Source organism: Sinocyclocheilus rhinocerous, unplaced genomic scaffold (assembly GCF_001515625.1).
Source record: "Sinocyclocheilus rhinocerous isolate Xijiao unplaced genomic scaffold, SAMN03320098_v1.1 scaffold148, whole genome shotgun sequence".
NCBI lineage: Eukaryota > Metazoa > Chordata > Actinopteri > Cypriniformes > Cyprinidae > Sinocyclocheilus > Sinocyclocheilus rhinocerous.
The window spans coordinates 3,094,323-3,116,448 of NW_015653472.1; the positions used below are offsets into that span (position 1 = coordinate 3,094,323).

General features: G+C 38.7%; 1 protein-coding gene across 2 annotated transcripts in view; it reads right to left on the bottom strand.

Annotated features, from left to right (window-relative positions):
* Positions 1-515: 515 nt before the first annotated feature.
* The window catches only part of LOC107716198 (disco-interacting protein 2 homolog B-A-like), a 63,070-nt gene continuing 41,459 nt past the window's right edge, over positions 516-22,126 (bottom strand). Inside the window, exons 2-38 of one of the 2 annotated variants that reach the window (XM_016522567.1) lie at positions 19,126-19,197; positions 17,616-17,711; positions 16,227-16,352; positions 15,650-15,883; positions 15,222-15,359; positions 13,871-13,990; positions 13,566-13,763; positions 13,274-13,365; positions 12,601-12,711; positions 12,392-12,515; positions 12,173-12,282; positions 11,982-12,084; positions 11,360-11,424; positions 11,172-11,265; positions 10,901-11,020; positions 10,690-10,804; positions 10,465-10,604; positions 9,965-10,101; positions 9,786-9,866; positions 9,478-9,605; positions 9,266-9,380; positions 8,922-9,123; positions 8,463-8,575; positions 7,351-7,431; positions 7,146-7,269; positions 6,659-6,780; positions 6,462-6,573; positions 6,266-6,375; positions 6,014-6,144; positions 5,682-5,850; positions 4,261-4,431; positions 4,117-4,178; positions 3,973-4,030; positions 3,806-3,880; positions 3,491-3,665; positions 2,387-2,510; positions 516-2,245 (exon numbers count right to left, since the gene is read on the bottom strand). In XM_016522567.1, the coding sequence (XP_016378053.1) occupies positions 1,993-2,245; positions 2,387-2,510; positions 3,491-3,665; positions 3,806-3,880; positions 3,973-4,030; positions 4,117-4,178; positions 4,261-4,431; positions 5,682-5,850; positions 6,014-6,144; positions 6,266-6,375; positions 6,462-6,573; positions 6,659-6,780; positions 7,146-7,269; positions 7,351-7,431; positions 8,463-8,575; positions 8,922-9,123; positions 9,266-9,380; positions 9,478-9,605; positions 9,786-9,866; positions 9,965-10,101; positions 10,465-10,604; positions 10,690-10,804; positions 10,901-11,020; positions 11,172-11,265; positions 11,360-11,424; positions 11,982-12,084; positions 12,173-12,282; positions 12,392-12,515; positions 12,601-12,711; positions 13,274-13,365; positions 13,566-13,763; positions 13,871-13,990; positions 15,222-15,359; positions 15,650-15,883; positions 16,227-16,352; positions 17,616-17,711; positions 19,126-19,197 (4,601 nt within the window). In that variant the 3' untranslated portion in view covers positions 516-1,992. Of the gene's footprint in view, positions 2,246-2,386; positions 2,511-3,490; positions 3,666-3,805; positions 3,881-3,972; positions 4,031-4,116; positions 4,179-4,260; positions 4,432-5,681; positions 5,851-6,013; positions 6,145-6,265; positions 6,376-6,461; positions 6,574-6,658; positions 6,781-7,145; positions 7,270-7,350; positions 7,432-8,462; positions 8,576-8,921; positions 9,124-9,265; positions 9,381-9,477; positions 9,606-9,785; positions 9,867-9,964; positions 10,102-10,464; positions 10,605-10,689; positions 10,805-10,900; positions 11,021-11,171; positions 11,266-11,359; positions 11,425-11,981; positions 12,085-12,172; positions 12,283-12,391; positions 12,516-12,600; positions 12,712-13,273; positions 13,366-13,565; positions 13,764-13,870; positions 13,991-15,221; positions 15,360-15,649; positions 15,884-16,226; positions 16,353-17,615; positions 17,754-19,125; positions 19,198-22,126 lie in introns of both variants that reach the window. The other variant, XM_016522566.1, reaches the window with a different exon arrangement.

Consider the following 22,126-nt stretch of genomic DNA (forward strand, 5'->3'; position numbering starts at 1 on the left):
TGTCCCTGCATTTATACCTACAGTAAGCTTGCATAATGGACATCTTACACAACCTAAAAACCGCTCAAATAAACTAAATTAAATAGTTTCACTGATGTACGGTTTTGATAACCCTTTTGATAAATTTCTTGTTATGCTTATGGTTCTTTCAATTAGGACAGGTTATGCATTTTTGGAACTGTTTGATCAAAGGCCTCAATGATCTAAGCTTGTGCTTTTTTTCACTCAAAAACTGAAATGTTGAGCTCAGATTAATGAGGCCTATAACGAGTCAGTTCCAAAAACATTCATATCCTGTGCTAATTGAAAGAAAACAAGTTGAAACAAAGGTTGAATCCATTATTTGGTCATAATACAGCATGAGAGATTTACAAGCAATTTGTTTTTGACCAGGAACAACAAATTGTGGAAAGAGAATTTTCAGCACAGCACAGGCTTCTTAGGCTCATTCAGCAGTTTGTTATTTGCACATTGCTTACACAAAATTACTGTAATAAAGACAGTACAAGATTCAGTGATGACAATAAATTTAATTAAAATAAAACTATAAATTTTGCACTAACACACTCAATATTTTGACAATTAAGAACTGAATTAAAAACACAAAAAAACAGTTATGAGAATGTGTGCATTGTTAAAGAAAGGAGCTGCACAGAATTTCACATGTAAACAATCTGCAGGAAGAAAAGAACATTTTGATTTCTAAGGCCATTTTGAAATAAACATGTTAGGTGCTAATAAATGTTACTGTAATTTTATTAAGATAGAAAAGATATTTCCTCTCTTAGCTCACATTCTCTTTTTCCACAAGTCGGTTAAAACACCCTTTTTGCCTTCTAGCACACTCTCTCTCACACACACATCCAAAACACTCAAGAAAGCATTGAAGGGTTGTTCACACCAACAGCGACTTGCAGCAACATCACGGTCCTCCACTCACCGACCCCAGTGTGTCAGTGTGAACGGGGCTTACGAGAAACAGAATGACAAAACGATGAAAACAATCTATTTTGTGTGACAGTTGTAATGTGTAAAAATATTTTTACTGTTTCCGCATCTGGAGTTACTGATGCTAAGAACTGCCATCAAGTATGAAAGATCAGTCAAGTTTTTTTTTGGAGGACCAGATAACGGGGTCCATTTGTTTATACAGTAACACCAGTGAGACACTACAATATATAGTCTACATACAAACACCTTCCATCTCTTCACCTTTCCAGTCACCTCAAATCAAAATGAAGACAGAAACATACATTTAAAAAACAATTTTCATAGTGCATGGAACTGTGTTCATCTCCAAACATTTCCATCACCCCCAATATACATGATAATGCATTACGAATGTATTGTGACAATGTCACAAACCCCTCCTCACTACAGTTCTTACAGTTGGCAATGTGAGTTAAAAAAAAACCTTTTCACACAACCATAAAATGCGGTGCATTTATTTTAAAACCATTAAAATGATTAGCAGTTTTGAATAAAAGAAGATATGTTTGTTTTGCTGGTGATACTGTTGAACCATAAAATGAAGTTAGCACTTCCAGAATGAAAACTGAAGGACACTCCTCTGGTCACAAGAGGAGATAAAGTGCGCAGAAAAGCTTCATGTTAGTCCCTCAGGTCTAACTGCAAGAGCACAAGCGCTGCTCTATGGAAGAGGCATATCGGAAGTGGCACCAAAAGTTGGACAACTGGCGAAAATGTGGTTTCACCTGTTTTAAAGGGCAGAAATATGTTCTGAAAGAAGAGCACCACCCTCCTGGATGTCCAGAGAAGGTTGGATGGCTTGAGCCGGGTGACCGCCATTGGTCGAACAGGCCACAATCACATTAAAAAGAACATAAAAATATGTACAAGGCTCAGCGCAGGGGCAGAAAGAGGACTAGCCAGCTTCTTCCTCCATGATGCGTGCTGACGGCACAGAGGAACGACCGCATTGTGAGAGGTTCTTTGGGTGCCACGTTGAGCTTTTAGCACTTTAGTCCACGCTCACATGTTGTACGCCACGTAGATGGGATCCAGCTGGTCGGCCAGGAAGGAGTCGCGCAGGTGCATGCGTTGCTTCTCACCCCGTGAGTTGATAGGGATGACGCCGGGGTCCACGATGACCACCACACCAACTATGAGGTGATGCTCTTTCAGAACCACATTAGTGACCAGGGGAACCAAATCGAGAGCTTCCTGCTCAGATCCACTGAGCTCCACTACAACCACCAAAAGGTTGGTCCATGTAAAGACGGCACTGTAAGATAAAGCAACCGATCCAATCAGAGACATAAAAACACAAGTATAATGTTTAGTAACAACAACAAAACTTGTTTTGCGTAGTAATCAGGGACTGATACATGCAGACAGGAAGTGTAAGTGTTCTTGAGGTTCTCACCTCTCAGCGATGCTGCGGTGCGCCCGAGACACAGAGGTCTCAATGTCAATGGGATGATAACGCAAACCTCGCAACTCCAGTGTTTCATCAAGCGAACCCACCACAAACAGAGCATCGTGGCGATCTGGTGGAAGATAAAGGAGCATGAGAAAATGTCACTTGTGCTATTGGACCAGTACTATGTGTTTCTGTCTTAGCACGTGCATTTTTATGCCTTGCAAACTTAAACATCTGGTTGTGAATTTTCCTGTATAATTAAAATAACTATAAATCCAGCTATTATTGCATTTTGTATTAGGAAAACTGAACATTTGATGGAATTTCTTTTATTTATATGTATAAAAAATGTATGCTACTGTTTTACAAAGTTTAGGGTCAGTAAGTTTTAATAATGTTTTTGAAAGAAGTTTCTTATGTTCACCAAGGCTGCACTGATTTGATCGAAATACAGTAAAAACTATTTTATTAATTGTGAAATATTATTACAATTTAAAAATAACTGTTTTCTATTTATATACAATTTAAAAATTTAATTTATTCCTGTCATGGCAAATCTGAATTTTCAGCGATTACTTCAGTCTCACATGATCCTTCAGAAATCACTGTAATCTGGTGCTCAAGAAACATTTCTTATTATCAATGTTGAGAACAGTTGCTGCTTAATATTTTTGTGGATTCATTTATGAATAGAAAATTAAAAAGAAAATGTATTTGAAATAGAAATCTTTTGTGACATGGTAAAAGCTGTTACTGTCACTTTTGCTCAATTCATATGCATCCTTGCTGAATAAAAGCATTAAAAAAAAATTACTGACCCCAAACTTTTGAACACTAAAGTAGAATAAAACAAAAAAATGAAAAATGTAATACTAAATTATAAAAATAAAATTATACATTGATACATAGACATTTAAAATGATAAAATATAAAAGTATATATTTAAATTCATAAAAATCTATAGTTTGTTGTGTTGGAGCCAGTAAAATGTTGGCAGGGCAAGTGAAGGCTGTGAATATGGTTTATCCAATCCAAATTCAGAGTCTGAACAATCCATTTTGCAATAATATATTCACAATAATCATCAATCTGTAATATAGTACAGACCTCCTCTGGCATCCAGTAGCTCTGTCCTCCTGACAAATCCCAGATAACCAGTTCTGGCCCAGTGCGTTTCAGTGTCTCCAAAACTCAGCCGTGTGTTGAAGTGGTCTCCCTGCAGGCTCTCCTCACCGTAGATGCTATAATAACCACTGGCATTATGAGGACTGTTCACCCAGATCTGGAAAACAAGGCAAGAAAGTGATGAAGATGGCATTCGCCACACAGAACTTACTGAGAATATGGAGGGATTTCCTATGTGGACAGTTTACATCATTGCTGTATTCGTGCGATTACTCAAATGAAAATGTGTTTGGTCACCTCGCCTAGATGAGAGTCTCCTAGTGGTCCTCTTGTCTCTGGGTTCACGATGATTACTCTCACTCCAGGAAGAATCTAAAGTAAGGCACAGAAAACAATACGGGATGACTGGTATGTCTTATAATAACAGTGAGAGATAAAGTAGGACAGAATTATGATGGCCTTACAGTCCCCGACTCCATCAGCGGCAGACTCTGAGGAGCTCCTCTCTCCACCAGCCTCACTCTATGACAGGAAAAGAAGAACAATGTCACACTGCAAGCATGTAGCAGTCTGTCTTCATGTCACCACTGGACTCGTCTCACACATACCTGTCATGCCGGAGGGATTTCATGTCTACATAAACAGTGGACGGGTCTGGACCAGCAGTGCCCTGATGGAAGGAGACAGAAATCAAAATAAGGCTCTGCTCTTGCGTCATGACATAGTTGACACAATAAATTTTTTGCCCCAACCTGTAGACAGATGGCCAGGTTGACTCTGGCGCCGAAAGCGGTGCTCACTGCGCGTGGAGACAGGCCCAGGTCTTTGAAGAGCTTGGAGAATGACTGCGTGAGTGCCAAACGAGGCCTCTCTTCGGCGATGATGACACAGCTCCTTACACATGAGAGGTTCACGCCGCGCGCCTGCACATACATCTCTTGTCAGCTTTTATAGATACTTCCACAGTATGTTTACCTTGAACATCCCTTTCTGAAAGCTGTTCTTCTCAGTATTACAGGATTAGTAACCCCAAATTGAAAATTCTGTTTTTATTTACTCACCCTCATGCTATTCCAAACCTGTATGACTTTTTCTGAGGAATACAAAAGGAGGAATTTTAATAATGTACTGGTTGTTCTATTGCAGTAAATGGAGATTGGAGCTTTCAAGAAAAATGAATCTATCATAAAAGTGGCACATCTGACTTGTATTTCTTCTGAAGCCATACGACAGCTTTATGTGAGAAAATGTTATTCAAAAGATGATCTCCCCCTGGCAGTGAGTTGAAACAAGAACTGGATCAGTCCTTTTTGTGAATGAATCATTCACTGGTTTTGTGAACTGGGTCGACTGAATCACTGAAAATATCTGACACTAAATAACATTTTGTTTACAAAACGGACATTGCTTCTACATGCCAACTAGGGAGGAGTCTCTTCATATAAAGTCTGTTCTCACTTGAACCTATTGTATGGTTTCAGAAGACTTGGAATATAGTACACAAGTTGAATGGTTCACTTTTATGTTTTTTTTTTTTTTTTAATTTTGGAGCTGTAAAGAGTGGCCAGGATATTCTTAAAAAATACTCCTTTTGTGTTTCACTGCAGTCATACAGGTTCACAATGACATGTAGATGAATAATAACTTTAATGTGACTGAGTGTGAGACTGTACACTACCGTTCAACCAAAATTTGGGGTCAGTACAAATTTTTAAAGAAATTTATTCAGCAAGGATGCATTGATCAAAACTGACAGTAAAGACTTTTACATTGCTACAAAACATTTTAATTTTTTCCTAACTTTCTAATCAAAGAATCCTGAAAAATCAGTTTCCACAAAAATATATTTTTTATAAATATTAAGCATCACAACTGTTTTCAACATTAATAATAAAAAATGTATCTTGAGCAGATTAGAATGATTTCTGAAGGATCGTATGACACTGAAGACTGGAGTAATGGCTGCTGAAAATTCATCTTTCATCACAGAAATAAATAACATTTTAAAATGTATTAAAATAGTAAATAGTTATTTTAAATTTTAAAAATATTTCTATTTTTACAGTATTTTTAATCTAATACATGCAACCTTGAATAAGAGACTTCTTTCAAAAACAAATCATACCAACCCCAATGTTTTGAAGTGTAGTGAATCTACATCCTGTTGACTCACCTTCAGAGCTTCAGTCTGTGTGCCAAGGCCTTTGGTGCAGAGCTCCATGACTGAGTATGAACAGAAGGTGTCTCTGATCTTATACTGACTAAGCGTGCTCAACCACAGGGGCAGAGACGTCTCCAACTCCATGGGAGGGATCAGGATTGACTGGTGACCTGAATAAACACTAGACCCACACAGATACAAATTACAGTAAGTATTCTATAAATTCCATGCAAGGCACTGTGTCCTAACCAGGTGCAGTCTCAGCTTAACCTCAGATTAACATAAAATAGATTGTGTTAGGCCTGGTTAGGTCATAGTCTAAAAGGTTTGACTGTGTGTACTACCTAGACATACACCACAGCACAAAGCCCAGGCCACAGTAGGGGTCCATGCAGATGGCAATTTGTCTGGATGAGTACAGCTCACACTGCAGTTTGATGGACCGACATAGAGCATTGACTGCTGAGTGAGATATCTGAAAGAAACAAATAAACAAGCTGTTTAGGACGTGACCGGTCAAAGATCCTACATACTTGTTCTTGCCAAAAGCAAAATGAACAACTGAATGGATGGAAAAGCAAACAGACAAGTCTTGCCTTAACTCCAGTCAGCATGCCTGTGGTGGACACACTGAAGTCCAGGTAGGCCAACATTTCCGCAGTGGGGGGTTTATAGATGTTTGAAGGCCGTTTTCTGGGAAGATCATCTGCACACATAAAATCAGTCAAGTCAGGGATACTGATCTTTCAACAATTGGCATAAAAGCCATGTAAATACATTTAATTTCTGTACCTGTGTCTATGATATTTGGCCAAGTCTTCACATTCACACAGCCTGCCGCTTCTTTAGACCGCAAAATCTTCATCAGAGTCTGAGTCGTGAGGATGCAGGCTGCTTTGCTCACCTAACGCAGACAACAGTTCTCAGATTAACATGCTATGCTTTAAAAAATCATAAATGGATGGCATGTGCAAAATAGCCAGACTCACGTCTATGATCATTCGGACTGTGGGGAGAGTGGCGGCAAGGTTCTGTGAATGAGGAGGCCTGACGGTGACCGGAATGCAACCAGCATACAGACAGCCATAAAAGGAGGCGATCAGGTCTATGCCTGTAGAAAAGAAATAATTTTTTTTATTGATAATATTTCATGTGTTTTTTCTGGGTGTTTAAGGTGCTTTAAAGAACGGCATTTACAAATGTTCAGTGTATTTTTGTGGGTAAAATCCAGTCATTTTAATAGGAATCCACACAATTGTGAATTTCGCATGAGGGCCAAAGATTTCCACACACAGATACAAAAGAGTTCAAGTTGGTCATGCGGATTGGCCGTGTTGACATACAGAAAGCTACTTGGTTTAAAAGGGACTTCATACATCACTACACTATTGCCAATAGACAATGGACCATTTTTTTCTTGCAAATTTTAGACCACACCCTAATGTGAACTGTGAATGCTAGGATGGCTGTCATTACCGGGAGGATAAAGCAGTACTACGTTGTCTCCAGTGTTAATTCCTCCTCTTTCCAGCAAAGCTGCAGTGATCTTCTCTGCTCGCTTGTGCAGTTGAGAACACGTGGCTGTGCTCACTGCTACACCCTGAAGGCCAAAGCAAGAAAACTCTCAGTACAGAACGGTTTGACTAAATGACCAGTTTGATGGGGGTTGTGCGCGTGTCACCTTTGCATTCAGCAGCATATAGAGGACTTGATCAGGATCAGTCTGTGCTCTCCACTGCAGGGCTTCAGACAGGAACTGATGCTGTAGGACAGAAGAGGACAGGTCTCAACTTATCAACCATACAAAGACCTCAATAAGATCAACAGAATTCTTAGCCTTGAACATGGTAACAAGAAGACACAAATCAACTCATAGCATTATTTCAGCAAACAGCATTACAAAGCCAGCAAATAATAAGGGTCTAAGGTTTATAATATCAGGGGTGGATGATAGTTCACATAGATTGTCTGTATATTTAAACACCCATAGCAGGACTCATGCAGGCAGCGGCAATAATGACCACACCATGCAGCATAAGAGAGTGTGTATGCCTTCTGTTTCCAAAACATAATGTTTCCATCTCAGAGTAAAAAAAAAAAAAAAATAGAAGTACTTGTGAGACGAAATTTAAAATTAGAAATAAAGCAACTTTGTAGAATATAAAGAAAAACTATGACAAATATAAAGTCACAATTACAAGATATAAAGTCACAATTCTGAGATAATAAGTTAATAAAGTCCATTCTCCATTTTGCATTTATGTTGAAGTAAAACCAAAATATCTTCAATAAAAATCTATAACTTTATACATTTTTTGTCCCTGAGGTTGCTGTTGTTGTAGCTGGTTGCAAAGGGGAATTAAAGCTCAGCGCACACAAAAAGCAGAGCGTTGCTGGCATTCAGGCTTACCATGTTAGTGGGCCACACACAGAGCTACAGCCCCGAGCACGGGAGAAAAAGACAGACCAGAGCACAAGCTTAGAGGAGACGAGACAAACTCTCTTCATCCCCAGTTCTCTTTAAACTCTATTTGTGTTGAGTTAGAGTTAATGACACTATCATTTAAACCAGATCGAAACATGGAATGCCAGTGGTGTTTGGAGGTACTCAGAAACTGGAGGCTTGATGTTGCAAAATAATTATAATAGAGATGTTGTGTAATATGATACAAGTATAGATTTTATTACTTTATAACTACTATAGAGATAAGAGGCATTACTGCATCCTGGGACATCATGCAGGGACATAAATAGTGAGTTTACTAAGTAGTAGTCCTGAAATCTTTGACTAACCTTTCTGGATTGCTCTTGGTCATCAATGAGCCCAAGATCTCTCCCACTAGCCTGTGCGATCCTCTTTCCTGCCACCAGGTTGCCCACCATGATGGAGGCTGGACCGACTCCCACTGTGAGGAAAGGCAAGTTTATTTTTATAGCAAATTTCACACATAATGGTAATTTAAAGTGCTTAACAGATGCATAATAAATAAGTAAATAATAAGAAATACGTTAAAATAAAATAAATGAACAAATAAAATAATGAAGTGTTTATTTAAAAAAATTTATTAAAACTAATAAAAGTAAAAGAAAAAGTAAATATAAAAAGGACAAACTGTAAACACAAGTGGTATACATTATAATATATAACTATTCTCCATTAACTTGATGCTTGTATGGCTATTCCCCTCATCAAATTCAGAAAAAAAGAGAGACCTTTTTTTAGGTTTTGATTTAGATGCAAACCAACACTACCTGGTTGCTTTTGTCTGGGTTTTGGAAGGTTGGTCACACACGTATGAGGGCACATCAGAATATTGCAAGGGTGCAGAGATCCCTCCAGGAAGTGCTGCTTGGTCTCCGATACATGAATACCACCCAGAGGAGTTTTGGGTAACGTGTTAGCAGGGACCAGGGCCAAACAATACAAGCCCACCTGGTGGATACTGTCTATCGCCTGTGGGAAAGCATGCAGAAAGCAGGGAGTCATGACACCTATTACTGTGAAACAGAGATTCAAAATGACCTAATTTAGACTAAACTAAATACGTTTTAAGCGAGGTCAGTGCACCAAGGATGATGGGTATCTTGTGTATTACCTGCAGGACTCTACTCATCCACTGGAAACTGTCCTCTTCATTGGCATCAGGCCTCTGCTCTGCCACAATCACTACTCGCTCATCATAGAATACAGTGACGGAGAACACAGCAATCCTGCATACACAACACACAGTCTCAGAACCACATCACATTACGAGATTAGCCTACACACTTCCACCTGTTATTTGATTGTGTTTTGAGTTATTCGTACCTCCCACGGTAGATGGTTTTGACTGGCTCCACCGCCAGCGCTGTGGCCACCAGGTCGTCTGCATTGTGTCTGCGCCCACTGACTGAAAGCAGACCCTCTATCTTTCCAACCACAAACACCAAACTTCCCTGAGGGCACAGAGAATAGTTTTTTCAATAAAAGACCATTTACCATGTCACAAATCTGCAAACAGGCTTTTGTTCTACAGGTAATCTAACTGACCCCAAATGAATGGTACTCTATATACAGTATATATATAAGTAGAGATGCTTTAAAAATGCAACCAAGTCTACTATACTATTACTTACCGGACCCACAAAGCCCAACAGTCCAGTGCGTTTGAAGGGAACTTCTCCAATAGGGGTACCGCCTGAGTTTACAGGAATCACCTGTGGCCAATAAGGTCAGTGAGACATTATTTTGAGTGAATGTGTGTATTCTGTGCATTGCTTACAGAAATATTCCTTTTCATGCATTTTATCCGTACCTCAAAAGTGTTCTTGGTTACCCCGGGCAGGCCGTAGTACATGGTGCCTCCGGCACGAGAGTTCAACACTATCTCTCCGATCTCATCGGTCTTGCAGAGCATGGGCGGCCCATCGGGCTTCACAATACACATCAGAGCTGTAGTGCAGAAAGAACAGAAATGCTCTCTAATGTAATGAACTTACTGAAATCTTAAAATATTTAAAAATGATTAATTCTGAAATTATTAGGTGAAATTAACTGAAATGAATAAAATTCAAGAGTGCATTTAAGACACTTCTGTGCCTATACAATCATTTATATATATTAAAAATAAATAAATTAATAAAAGGATTTAAATCGGATACACCAAAAAGTTTTTGCTCATATATTGCATGCTAAATTTGTTGCCAATACCCATTAGTAGTTTCCAAGGTGGCAGCTGGTTTCAGATAGTTCAGATAGTTCACGCCACGCTTACATGACCTACAGTGAAATTTTCAAATGGTTGCAGAGTCTCACCTCCAGGCATGACATGTCCTACATCTTGCACGGTAAGGGCAGAGTTCTTATCCTCCGTGTTGACCCGAATCACCCCATGACTGAGTCCTGCCATTGACAGAACGGCTCTGGCAGGGAGCGGAGTGCCCTGAGCACCAGGCCTAAACACATAAAGCGACTTTAAATATATCTACGGCAATTAAGTGTACAATGATGATGTGCATATCTCTTGATACATGCAGGTACCTGCGGATAGCCACTGTCATGGCCTCAGGGGAGGAAGCACATGGGCAGATCATCTCAGGTGTCAACCCATGAGACTGAAACACGTTCAGGAAGGCATCACATGAAGACACAGACCCTAAGACAGAAATATGGGTAATTTATTTGCACTTATAGCCACTGAAACACAGAAATACAGCCACTTCAAGCACTTTCCCATAGCTTGTTTACTCACAAGGATTGGCTCCATCAGCTACGATCAGCATGCGCAGGGAAGACAGATTGGTGTCCTTCTGATCTCTGTGAGCCATCATAGCCCAGTGCAGGTCTCTACATTTCACCAAGGCCACACGAGCTGTGCGCACACATATACATGGAAGACATTTAGATACTGTAGCACAGAACTGTTGATGTTTTGATAATGTGCCATGATTTCTTTCTAGATGATTGACCATCAGCCAGATTGCTGAATCAGTTACATGCACATAAGTTGAGGATGTCTTTACCTTTGTGAACATGAACTCTCTGCACCCAGGACAGTGGACAAGCCTTCATGACAGAGTATGGCACACTAATAGTGTGGATTCTGTTCATGACACTCTGTAAGAACACACAAGCACATGCAGCCATGCAGGAAGTCTGTAACACTGAAAAGAACTTACAAAACTGAAATATTCAGAAGAATCACACTCACCGTTAGAACTCCATGCCAAAGGCCCGAGTCTTTCTTGAAATCCAGGACATTAACCAGTGTTTCTCCTAAGAAAGAGCACAGAAAAATACAACTCTCTTTGAAAAAAAGTAAATTTTTGTAACATAATAATGCTTAGTAATTAAAAATTTGCACAAAACAAAACTACTAAAGACTTAAATGAAAACTGAAAATATACAAATTCAAAATTGTAATAAATATTATAATACTAAATAAATAATGCTAAAATAACACTGATGGAAAAGATTAAATAATTTCAGACCTAAATTTAAAATGTAAAAGTTTAAATTCTAAAATTACATAGGACTGACAAATTGACATAAGCCAGTCAATAGGTCAAGATTCAACAATTTTTCAAGGACAAAGTTCACAACAATTTGATTAAATTAAATGGGACAAAAATTACACAGAAAACAAGTAATCTCCACTTCAAATTGCTATTCAGAAAAATAATCGAATTAGTATAAATTTAATGAAATAATCTATGACTAAGCACTGGATATAAATAAATTTATCTCATTGCTTAATTTTGGAGCCTCAGTGTTGTGCTGTTGCAATTATTGGTTTCAGTGTGCTTGTTGTACTGCAGTAGCATAGCACTCACCTTCACAGTAATTACAGGCCTGTGTTAGAGCCTGACAGTGTGTCAGCATGGAGATTTTCGACACAGCCACTCCCATCACTGTACCCTCCTTAGAGGCCTTGTACTGAAAACACACACACATCACAGAATTTAACAGATTGAAAGGATTCTTACTCATTTAAACACACGTGTGCTCTCCTGCCTGCACTCACCTCTATGTAAGCAGTGTCAGTGTTTGCAGTAGGTAGGAGCGGCTGCCAGTCCTTGGAGGGTTTGGTGAGATACTTGGTATCAGTGACCACCCATTTGAGCCGAGGCCATCCTGTAAGAAAACAGGTTAAACTTCCAATCTACAGCTTCAAAAGAGAACGTCATGATGAATTTGAGGAAGCAAGGTGATAAAATAATAAGAAAAAAAACAGGAAACTAACCTTTAAATTGCATAATTTCTCCATTCTGGGTCTTTGGAAGTCCTTTTAGACACACTTCACTAGTGAGAGCGAGACCCACACCACAGCTGCCCAATAAGAAGCCTATCTGCTGACTTCCTGCATCCTTAAAATAAGATGAACAACCGTGAATATTTAATCTAGCTAATATCATGTTTGAAGAGCTGTTCAGACTTAATCTTCTCTCATACCTTCCGAGATAAAGGCACTTCTATTGGGACAGGAATGACCTCAGCGAGAAGGCACCCATAAAAGGCCACCCAGAACATCCCAGGGTCACTGTTGGGATAAACTAATGCCACCTAAAGGGAGAAATATGGAGAATAAGACTATAGAAATACTAAGGCGGTTCACTCCTATACTTATGACTCCACAAACTGCAACGCACAATACGGCAGAATAGTCCCGCCTTCTAAGTGAAAGAGCCAATCGCTGATTGGTAAAGTCATTGCGTCACTGCAGCGGCTGTTAGAAGCTCCAGTTCCCATAGAAACCTGAGGATAGACCAGCCAATGCACATGCGCAGTCATAAGCGCGTTATGACTGCGCATGTGCATTGGCAGGTCTAGCTTTTCTTAACGCTATTTGAGCATAAGAAACAACATTTATGGGGCAGTTCATTTCAGATTTTGTTGCTGATTTGAAATATGTAATTATTTGTGAGTTCATAGGGCAGTTTTTGAGATTTCAGGATTCCCCCATTCATTTAGATAGGACTTGGTCTTGGGATGAGCTGCCCGGAGGCGTTGCAAATATGGCCGCCATGTGAACAGACTTTCCTTGAAAGGGACTTTGATAAGATACAGCCTTGAGCTAAGAACAGTATATGATTGTAGTGTACCAAGTACTGTGTTGAAATCTTACTCTATCTCCAGGTTTCAGAACTGGTTCATTTTTGGTGCCAAGTTTGTTTAACAGCGTGTATGCCAACTTCAGACTGCGACTCCACAGTTTACCTACAGAGATCAAAGGGTGACAGAAGCTTATTAAAGACACAATATATTAAAAGAAATAGTCAGACAAATAATAAATATAATAGTATATGGGTTTTGAATGACATGAGGGTGAATAAATAATGACAGAAGTTTCTTTTTTGGGTAAAGTATTCCATCAAAACATTGCAAGTCTACTTGCGCCAATCCAAACAACACCTTACCATAGGTAAGAGTGTAGAGTGGTTTTCCGGTGATGTCCAAGGCAGTGAGGGCTGGACTCTTGGCTTGTGTGGCTCCCCAACGTGCCAGTGCCGCCTGCAGAGCTGGAGGCCAGTTACTGACCACCCCTAGTGGCTCTCCCTTTACTGGAATCATCTGTCGCCCCTCTGGCCTCGGTGTGTTGGGATCTGGCTGGGGAACTGCAAGTAGAGAAGACAAAGAATATAAAGAATTCTATATATTATATATTATTATATATTAAAAATATCCAAATAAATGTAGTATGGAACCAGAAATAGCTTCATACCTTCCACAATCTCTTCAAAGTCATCCAGAAAGAACTCGCTGAGCGGAGGCCGCTTGGGTCTCTTTAATGTGTTGAGCAGCTGCTGTATTTTTGTGGAGACACGACTGTGTGCTGGAACACCTGTTGACAGAAATATTCTCATTCACCTGTTCATATTACAGGAATGTGAGCTGTTCAAAGGACACCATATGGAACAGACAGAGTCAAAGCAAATACAGATGATTCAATCAGGAGGTTTGTCACAACACAGAAATCATCAGCAACACACAGAATCATACAGGATCAAGTTGGGAGGACGAAACCACTGGGTGTCACTGCACTGCACTAAACACCCCTCCACCCCTACCTTTTCCTACAGTCAGATGGCATCACGACCAAGGAGGAAGCAAAACATTAAAATGTTAGCAGAAACACATGACAACCACTTCAGTTTACAATCTCTCTGAACCAGGCATTACTTTTGATATTTAACAGAAAGTAAAAAAGCCATTCAAATCAATGAATTTACATTATTTTACAGTCGCTTGTGTTTACTAGATATGGATTTAAAAAAAAAAGGTTCTCTTGTAGGGCTGCATGATAAATCGCATGCGATATTTAATGCGCATCTTGTCAGTAAAGCCGGTTCTGTAATCAGCGGTAAATCTCCATCACGTGCGTGCTTTCACATGGAGCAGCATTTACAACACAGAGCCGTTGTTCACTTACAAGCTGCGCAAAATATGATCGTGGTTTTGCGCAGCTTGTCAGTGAACAACGCTGATTACAGAACCGGCTTTACTGACAAGATGCGCATTAAATATCGCATGCGATTTATCATGCAGCCCTATTCTCTTGCAAACATGATATTTTAGTGCTGAGCATAACTGGAAGGATTCAAATGTAAAAAAAACAATTATTGTTATATATAATAATATAAAAAAACTCTAATCTAATAATATAAAAAAACTCTAATCTAAATTTAATTTCTAAAACCCACATAAAATTAAGATGTAAACTACAATCATATTTTCTATTCATTAGTTATATATTTTCTATTAATTAATTTTATCTTATAATACCTTGAAATTTCTAAAAACATATAATTTATTTAATATATCAATATACAAGTTTCTAAAAATTGCTATCTAGCTATCTATACCAAATGGTAATATTAAATACTAATATGGGTTGCAGTAGAAAAAAACCTGCACCAAAAAACACAGACTAATAGGAGGACATTATTAACAAATCATCCATTTCATTTAAAAAAAAAAAAAAAACTTAATATTTTAATAGAATATTTTGCTTTGTTTCAAATATTACAACGTTGGGATTCAACTCAGCACTAGATATGTGATGTTGCCCATACCGCCGGCCGTGTCCATCATGCTGGAGCGACTCTGGCCGCGGCTCATGCCCCTCACTGTGATGTTGGGTGGCAGGTCCACTCTGGAGTTCCTGTCCTGAGGCACTGTGGACGTGACGTCAGGCGGAATGCTGCTGCTCTCTGCAGTGAAGACACATGACAGCACAGTGATTCATCCTGTGAACTCGTTCACATGCTCAATATAAAACACAACTGAACAAACAGGTTTGAGTAGACAGTGTTAATGCTGACTGATTTGGAAATTATGATTTGCTACTGCTTTGTTTTGCCTTCACCAGGTCATTAGGAGTCAAATAGTGCCAACGTAAGTGTAAGACAACTATAAAACTGAAGCTCTTTTGTGTATTAGTGGTTGTCTATGATTCAGCACCTGAACGTGCGTGTATGTGTGACTCATTATCCTGCAGTACCTATGCGGGTGTGTGCCAGCACATCAGCGAGCACGCTGGTCTGCCCCTGGTTGTGGTTGTGAGTTTTGCCGTCACCATGAGAGAGGGTGGAGGAGGCAGAGGAGGAGGTGGAGGAGCTCTGGACAGAGCGGTTGATCCAGTACTCGGGACTCTGGAGATTCTGAGCCAGCATTGCACTGATTGCGGCCTGACGCCTCCGCAGGGAGCCCTCGTCCTCTGACGCCGACGACGTATCTGTGGCGACACACATACAACAACAGTTAAAACATACATACAAAAACGATATAATCACAGAATCTAAAAATAAATGCAGATAAAAGACAACAAAAGGCAGACACATACATCCTGAATATTACATAATGACTTAGAAGAGTATTAGCAGAGATATATAAATTGTTGTTAATTCATTAATTAATCACATGTATCAAATTTGCTATATATAGGAGGCACTTTTCTCATATGAAGGCTAGGGTGTGCCCTAAAGGTTCGGGTGTGCCTGTATTTTCTGAGACCCTGCTGGTCAGTGATATCTGGACAGAAGGAGCAGCAGAAGGTTTGTGGGCAAAGCAGGACCCACCGGGAGGAGTGCAGTTTTCCGCAGGAGGCTGGACGAAGGCTGAACGACGCTTAGTGGGCATGGGAAGGGCCATCTTCTCCTCTTTATGCCTGGCCAGAGCTGCCTGCACAGCCTCTGTGTGGATATCTAGCAGAAGGATGCAAAGAACGATGAGAGGAGAGAACGAAGAGTACAGAAAGTCAAACGGAGAGAAAAACAGTTACACAATGGCACATGACAGGAGGCAGATGAGCCATCCAGCAATGTAACCAAACAGTGACTGTAGTTATTAAACTGACTCATGTAGAGACAAAGAAATGTCTCTTTGTGGTGACAAACACATTAGAGAGCTGTCTCTTCACACTGAGGCATTCAGTAACACAATATACATTTATTTGGGCCCGGATTTAAGAAATGGCTTGAGGTTTGGCTGGTTAGTACCTTCTAGTTGATGCTGTAACTACACAATAAGGGGACAAAAAGCATCTTTCTGCACTGCAAACTTTTCAGAAATCCTCCATTTTTACAACCACTATATACATAACAAATATTACAGATGTTTTGCCTTGTGTGAAATGGGCTATTTTTCCTGTCAGCAAGACTCCAAACTTTTTTTTTTATTTAAGAAATTAATACTTCTGCATTAAACAAAATTATCAAAAGTGACAGTAAAGACATTTACAAAATATGTTACAAAATATTTCTATTTCAAATAAATGCAATTTTTTTAACCTTCTGTTGTTCTGAAAACAGTTTCCTCAAAAATATTAGGCAGCACAACTGTTTTTAACATTTATAATAGTAATAATCAATGTTTCTTGAGCACCAAATCAGCATATTAGAATGATTTCTGAAGGATCATGTGATACTTAAGACTGGAGTAATGACTGCTGAAAATTCAGCTGTATCATCACACAAATATATTGTATTTTAAAATATATTAAAATAGAAAAAATATATTTTAAATTGTAATATTTCACAATATTACTGTATTTTTAATTAAAGGGGTCGTATGACGTTGCTAAAAAAAGAACATCATTTTGTGTATTTGGTGTAATGAGATGTGTTTATGCAGTTTAAGGTTCAAAAAACACATTATTTTCCACATAAAGCATTTTCGCTTCCACAACGAAAGACAGCATCTCCGCGACATGGCGGCGGAGGCAGCAACAATACTACAGCGAGAATCAAAGTTACGCCTTCTTTCTTTGTAGTCTTTGCAACTTTAGGGATCTTATCCATTCACGAACAGCTTGTAACACTCCAAAGAGAAAGGAAAACTTGAAATCGCATCATATGACCCCTTTAAATAAATGCAGCTATAGTGAGACTTCTTTCAAAAACATTTAAAAAATCTTACCAACCCCAAATATTTGAACAGAAGTGTACTGGCGAACTGATTTTCCTTACCTGACCGGTAGCGGTCATCCCGTGTTCCTCCGCTGCGGTGAGCTCGGTGTTGCCGTGGGGCGGCAACGGGGACGGCATTAGGGTTAGAGGTAGGGTCTGAAGAAAGGCCCGGGGTCAACTTAATGCTCACATCCACATCTATAAAGATCACAGCTCATAAAATAAACTCGTACACACAGACAAAATCAACACCATAAGGTACATTTTCAGAAAGTGCAAAGTTTCTGGTCTGTCTCCACATGCATATGGACAGATATTACAGGAATACATAATTCACCCGAAAATGAAAAATGCATTATAGAAGTCTAAAAAAAAAGTGCATTATAGAAGTCTAAAACCGTACAATATTTTAAGCAACTTAAATCAATATTAATTAGGGTTGCAAAAAGGTGGAACATTTCCAGTAAATTTCGGAAATATTCCAGAAATTTTGTTAACTTTCCAGGATTTTTGGGAATATTCCAGGCACTTTTGGAAAGTTTCCGGAAATTTTCCACCCCTTTGCAACCCTAATATTAATTGACTGTCTTCCCCTTACTTCTTAAAAATGTTTTTTGTTCTTTTCCACGGAACAAAGAATTCAATACAGGTTTGTAAATACAAAAGGGTGAGTAAATAAAGACAGTAAGCTGTAAAAATTAGTTATAACATTTATTTTATATATATACAGTATGAGGAAGGGCCAGCATCAGAGTAGTAACGCAGACAGGGCAGAAGTGGACGGCAAGGGTTGAACTTTAACTTCGAAGCACTGAAATGGCACCTTTGAAGATACACTGGCAAATTTGATATCGGGGTTTCGAATGAAAACATATCTACACAACAAATATGGCCACATATGGCGAATTAGGTATTTGTAGGTCAAAACTATTGTATAAGCAACGTGTCCCTGCAATCTAGTATATAAGGGTTTTTGTAACTATAGAACAAGCACGTCACTGATGAGGCCACTGAACTGTCAAAACCCACCAATAGTGATCTCACCTGTTTCATTTCCTCTTTCATGCCTGCCAGTGGGCTGCTGCTTACAGGAAGCCTATATGTATGTGTGTGTGTTTGTGTGTGGACATTAACAGCCCAGAAAGACCCTGAGAAGTGTGATGGCTGATTACACAATCGGAAAAGAATCAAATTACTCAAAGTTTCCAGATAAAAATGGTTGCTTTGGCCACAAGACTATTTCAAGTGTTTATTTTTATTTTTAAAGTGCAGTCTCTTAATGAAGAGATTGATGCCTACAGCAGGTGAAGTTCTACAGACCACCATTAGGGTGCAGCATGGAGCCACAAATTAGCAAACAATACAGAGAAAATAAAACAATCTGATACATATTTTATGGAACTGGGTTAAAATAGTGCAACATAATTAACACAATGTGACAGATGTCATACTTCTACATTATATTTAATTGACTTGATCAGTGTGACAATGGCATTGTGTGGCATGCAAAAGAAGAAACCGAGAGAAGGAGGGAAATAAGCAGACAGGAAGTCTGTGTGGTGAGTCTTACTTTGGGTCTGTGGTACGAACGGTGCAAGAAGTTTAGCTTGTTTCTTTTCATAGCCCTTCTGTGTGATGTCACCTATAAGAACAAAACACAAAAAGACACAAATATATAAATATTTTGTTTGAGATGGGATGAGGCCACACGTCTACAACCATAAACTGAGCTTTTCTGGCTTTGTGAAGACTGGTGAACAGACAATACACACAATAACAAGTTTCTTGCTGGGTATTTCATAATTAGAGGTTATTGCTGAAGCAAAGCATCCTTACTTTAGCTTATACTAGGCCTAGGCGATTTTTCCGATTTTATCGATTAATTCGAATTTAATGTTTTGCCACAATTTTACTTTTATAAATCGAGAAATCATGATTTTGAATAGAAATATTACCAAACGTTAGAATTAGACACTTTTACAATATGTCAGTGTTAACAGTAAAGAGAAAAGATTGATAGATGTACGCGCTCTGTGAAGGACCGTCAGTAGAATATATCACTAGGTGCCATTCACACAGAATGCGCTTTTGTGTTGACAAAGATGCGACGCGGGCAGTGGAATAGGAAAAAAATGCAGGAAGAAAGATGGGAGTTGAGTTGAAGTTCTTTTAACTTCAGCGCCGCATTTTTAGAACGCCGTTTCATGCATGAGACGCTGCAAGAGACGCAAGCACAACAGTCAAACATACATAGAAAAAACAGTGGAAAAGCAGCACAACCGAATAAAAACCTGTAAAGAACTACTACTGTATGTCTGAAATTTCATGTTTGCATCATGGTGACAGGCTGAAAGTTGCTGTTCATTGTTTTTACAGAACATTTATAGTTAATAATAGTATACTGGTGTTATACCTTCAGTCATTTTGAATTTGAATTACCTTTTGATATTTTTTTAAAGCATTTTCCTTGTATTATTTCTGAACATAATATAAGACAAGTTTGTAGAAGATGTAGTAGTAGGTTCATGCACCTTTTTTTGCAAAGATATTTAACGTTAACAAGTGATTTGTTTAACATGACGTCAGTTTGATGGCTTGGGCAGAATATGCTTAACCACGCCCCTCCAACCTTTAGTTGGCTGCCCTCTATTCAATATTCCGTTTCAGTTGGAAATACGTCACCACACTGAAATAAAGTCGGCAGAAACTTCTGGTTCACACGGACTTTAAAGGTCTTCACAGCAACCAGTCAAAATAAAAGTTAGGTTTATGTTGGAGAAACTGTGACAGAAATATATTACTTAATGCAACGGTTCTCAATTTCAGTCCTCGCATACCATCGCTCTGCACATTTTGCATGTCTCTCTTATTTAGCACACCTGATTCAGATAACCAGCTAGTTAGAAGAGAGCTCCATGCATGAACTGCGTTCCGATCGACATGGTCCCTACACAGTGTTCATTGCCTGAGCAGGGGAAATCCGTTTAAGTTTACTTCACTTCGGAACATTCATACATGAATTTGTGCTACGCCACGGCCTGCAGCGTCTTCACACACAGACAAAACTTACTAGAGAAGTGTGAAGTGTGACATAATATACCTCTGTAAATAAATACAATTTAAATTCACGTCTCGCGCGCTTTAATGCCCTCTGAATGGAACATTTATAAGCTCCCTTCGAACTGGAATCATGGTAGAATATCCTGTGATGTCCACTTCGCAGGACACTTACGGTCGAATAGAACAAACATCTGAAGTGATAAGACAAACATACATAATATGCAGAGCGGTGGTACACGAGGACTGGAATTGAGAACCACTGACTTAATGTAATGATAGTACTACTATTACTAATAATTATTAATAAAACATTAAGGAATAAATCACAAAAATAATAATAATAATAATAAAATAAGTTTTTTTTATATAAAATCAATTAATTAAAGACGCTTTTGATTATTAAAATTTAATTAAACCATTAAAATGGAATTCAGAAAATTAATGGAAAACACAGAATTTGGTAAAATGTTTAAGGTGCTTTTGAGTTATTTTGAAGCTTGGCAGCCCAGATCCCCATTCACTTTCATTGTAGGGTAAACAGTGGCCAGTACATTTTCAAAATTTCTCCTTGTGTGTCCCACAGAAAGAGGAAAGTCATAAGGTTTGAAATAACACAAGAGTGAGTAAATAATGACAGAATGTTCATTTGTGGGCTAACGGTTCCGTAAAATTAAGGAAAAACAAACAGAACAAGCAAAAAAACAGAAGGACGGCCATTTAAGTCACGATCACATGGATCCACCATCCTGTTCATTTTCTTGTTTCTCTTAATGTAGTTTTTGGCCTACTACCATCAGAGTGTTTAAAGTCCACTCTGAGAGCTCCTCAAACTCACACAAAGCAGTAGTGGTCGACTGATATTGGTTTTTTGACAGCCGATGCCGATGCCGATATCTTGGAAAGCAGGGTGGCCAATGGCCGATATAAAGCCGATATCATTTTATTTCTTTTAATTAATATTGAAGAAATTTGAAATAATCTGGATTAAAAAATAAATGTGTAAAATAAACATGCTTATACTTTAAATGACAAAGTATTTTTCACAAATAAACAAATATTTAATAAAAATATAATTAAAAGGAAAGTAAACACTGTAACCAACAGGGCACTCAGTATTCTTGGAAGTTTGTGTGCATTGGGAATCACATTTTTTCAAATAAAGCCAAGGTAACACTCATTTTACATACAGCACACAGTGAAAATGACATTAATATGACATTGGGCAAAAGCATGAAGCGCAGCATAATTTGAAATCACGAGTTTAAAGTTTGTCGATCACGCGTCTCAGTGAAGCTGAAATCTCCTCCTGTCCGTATTCAATTCGCACGGATTGAACGTCACGCAGAGAACACGCAATCATGCAGGATACAAATGCACACTTCATAAGATCTCACAGCTGGATTTTGCAAGTTTGCAAGGTTTTTGAAATCAGATGTTCATTAGTCATACAAAGATTTGTTTAAATTATATAAATGCGTATTTGCTGAATGCTGACGGCAAACGAGAAAGTA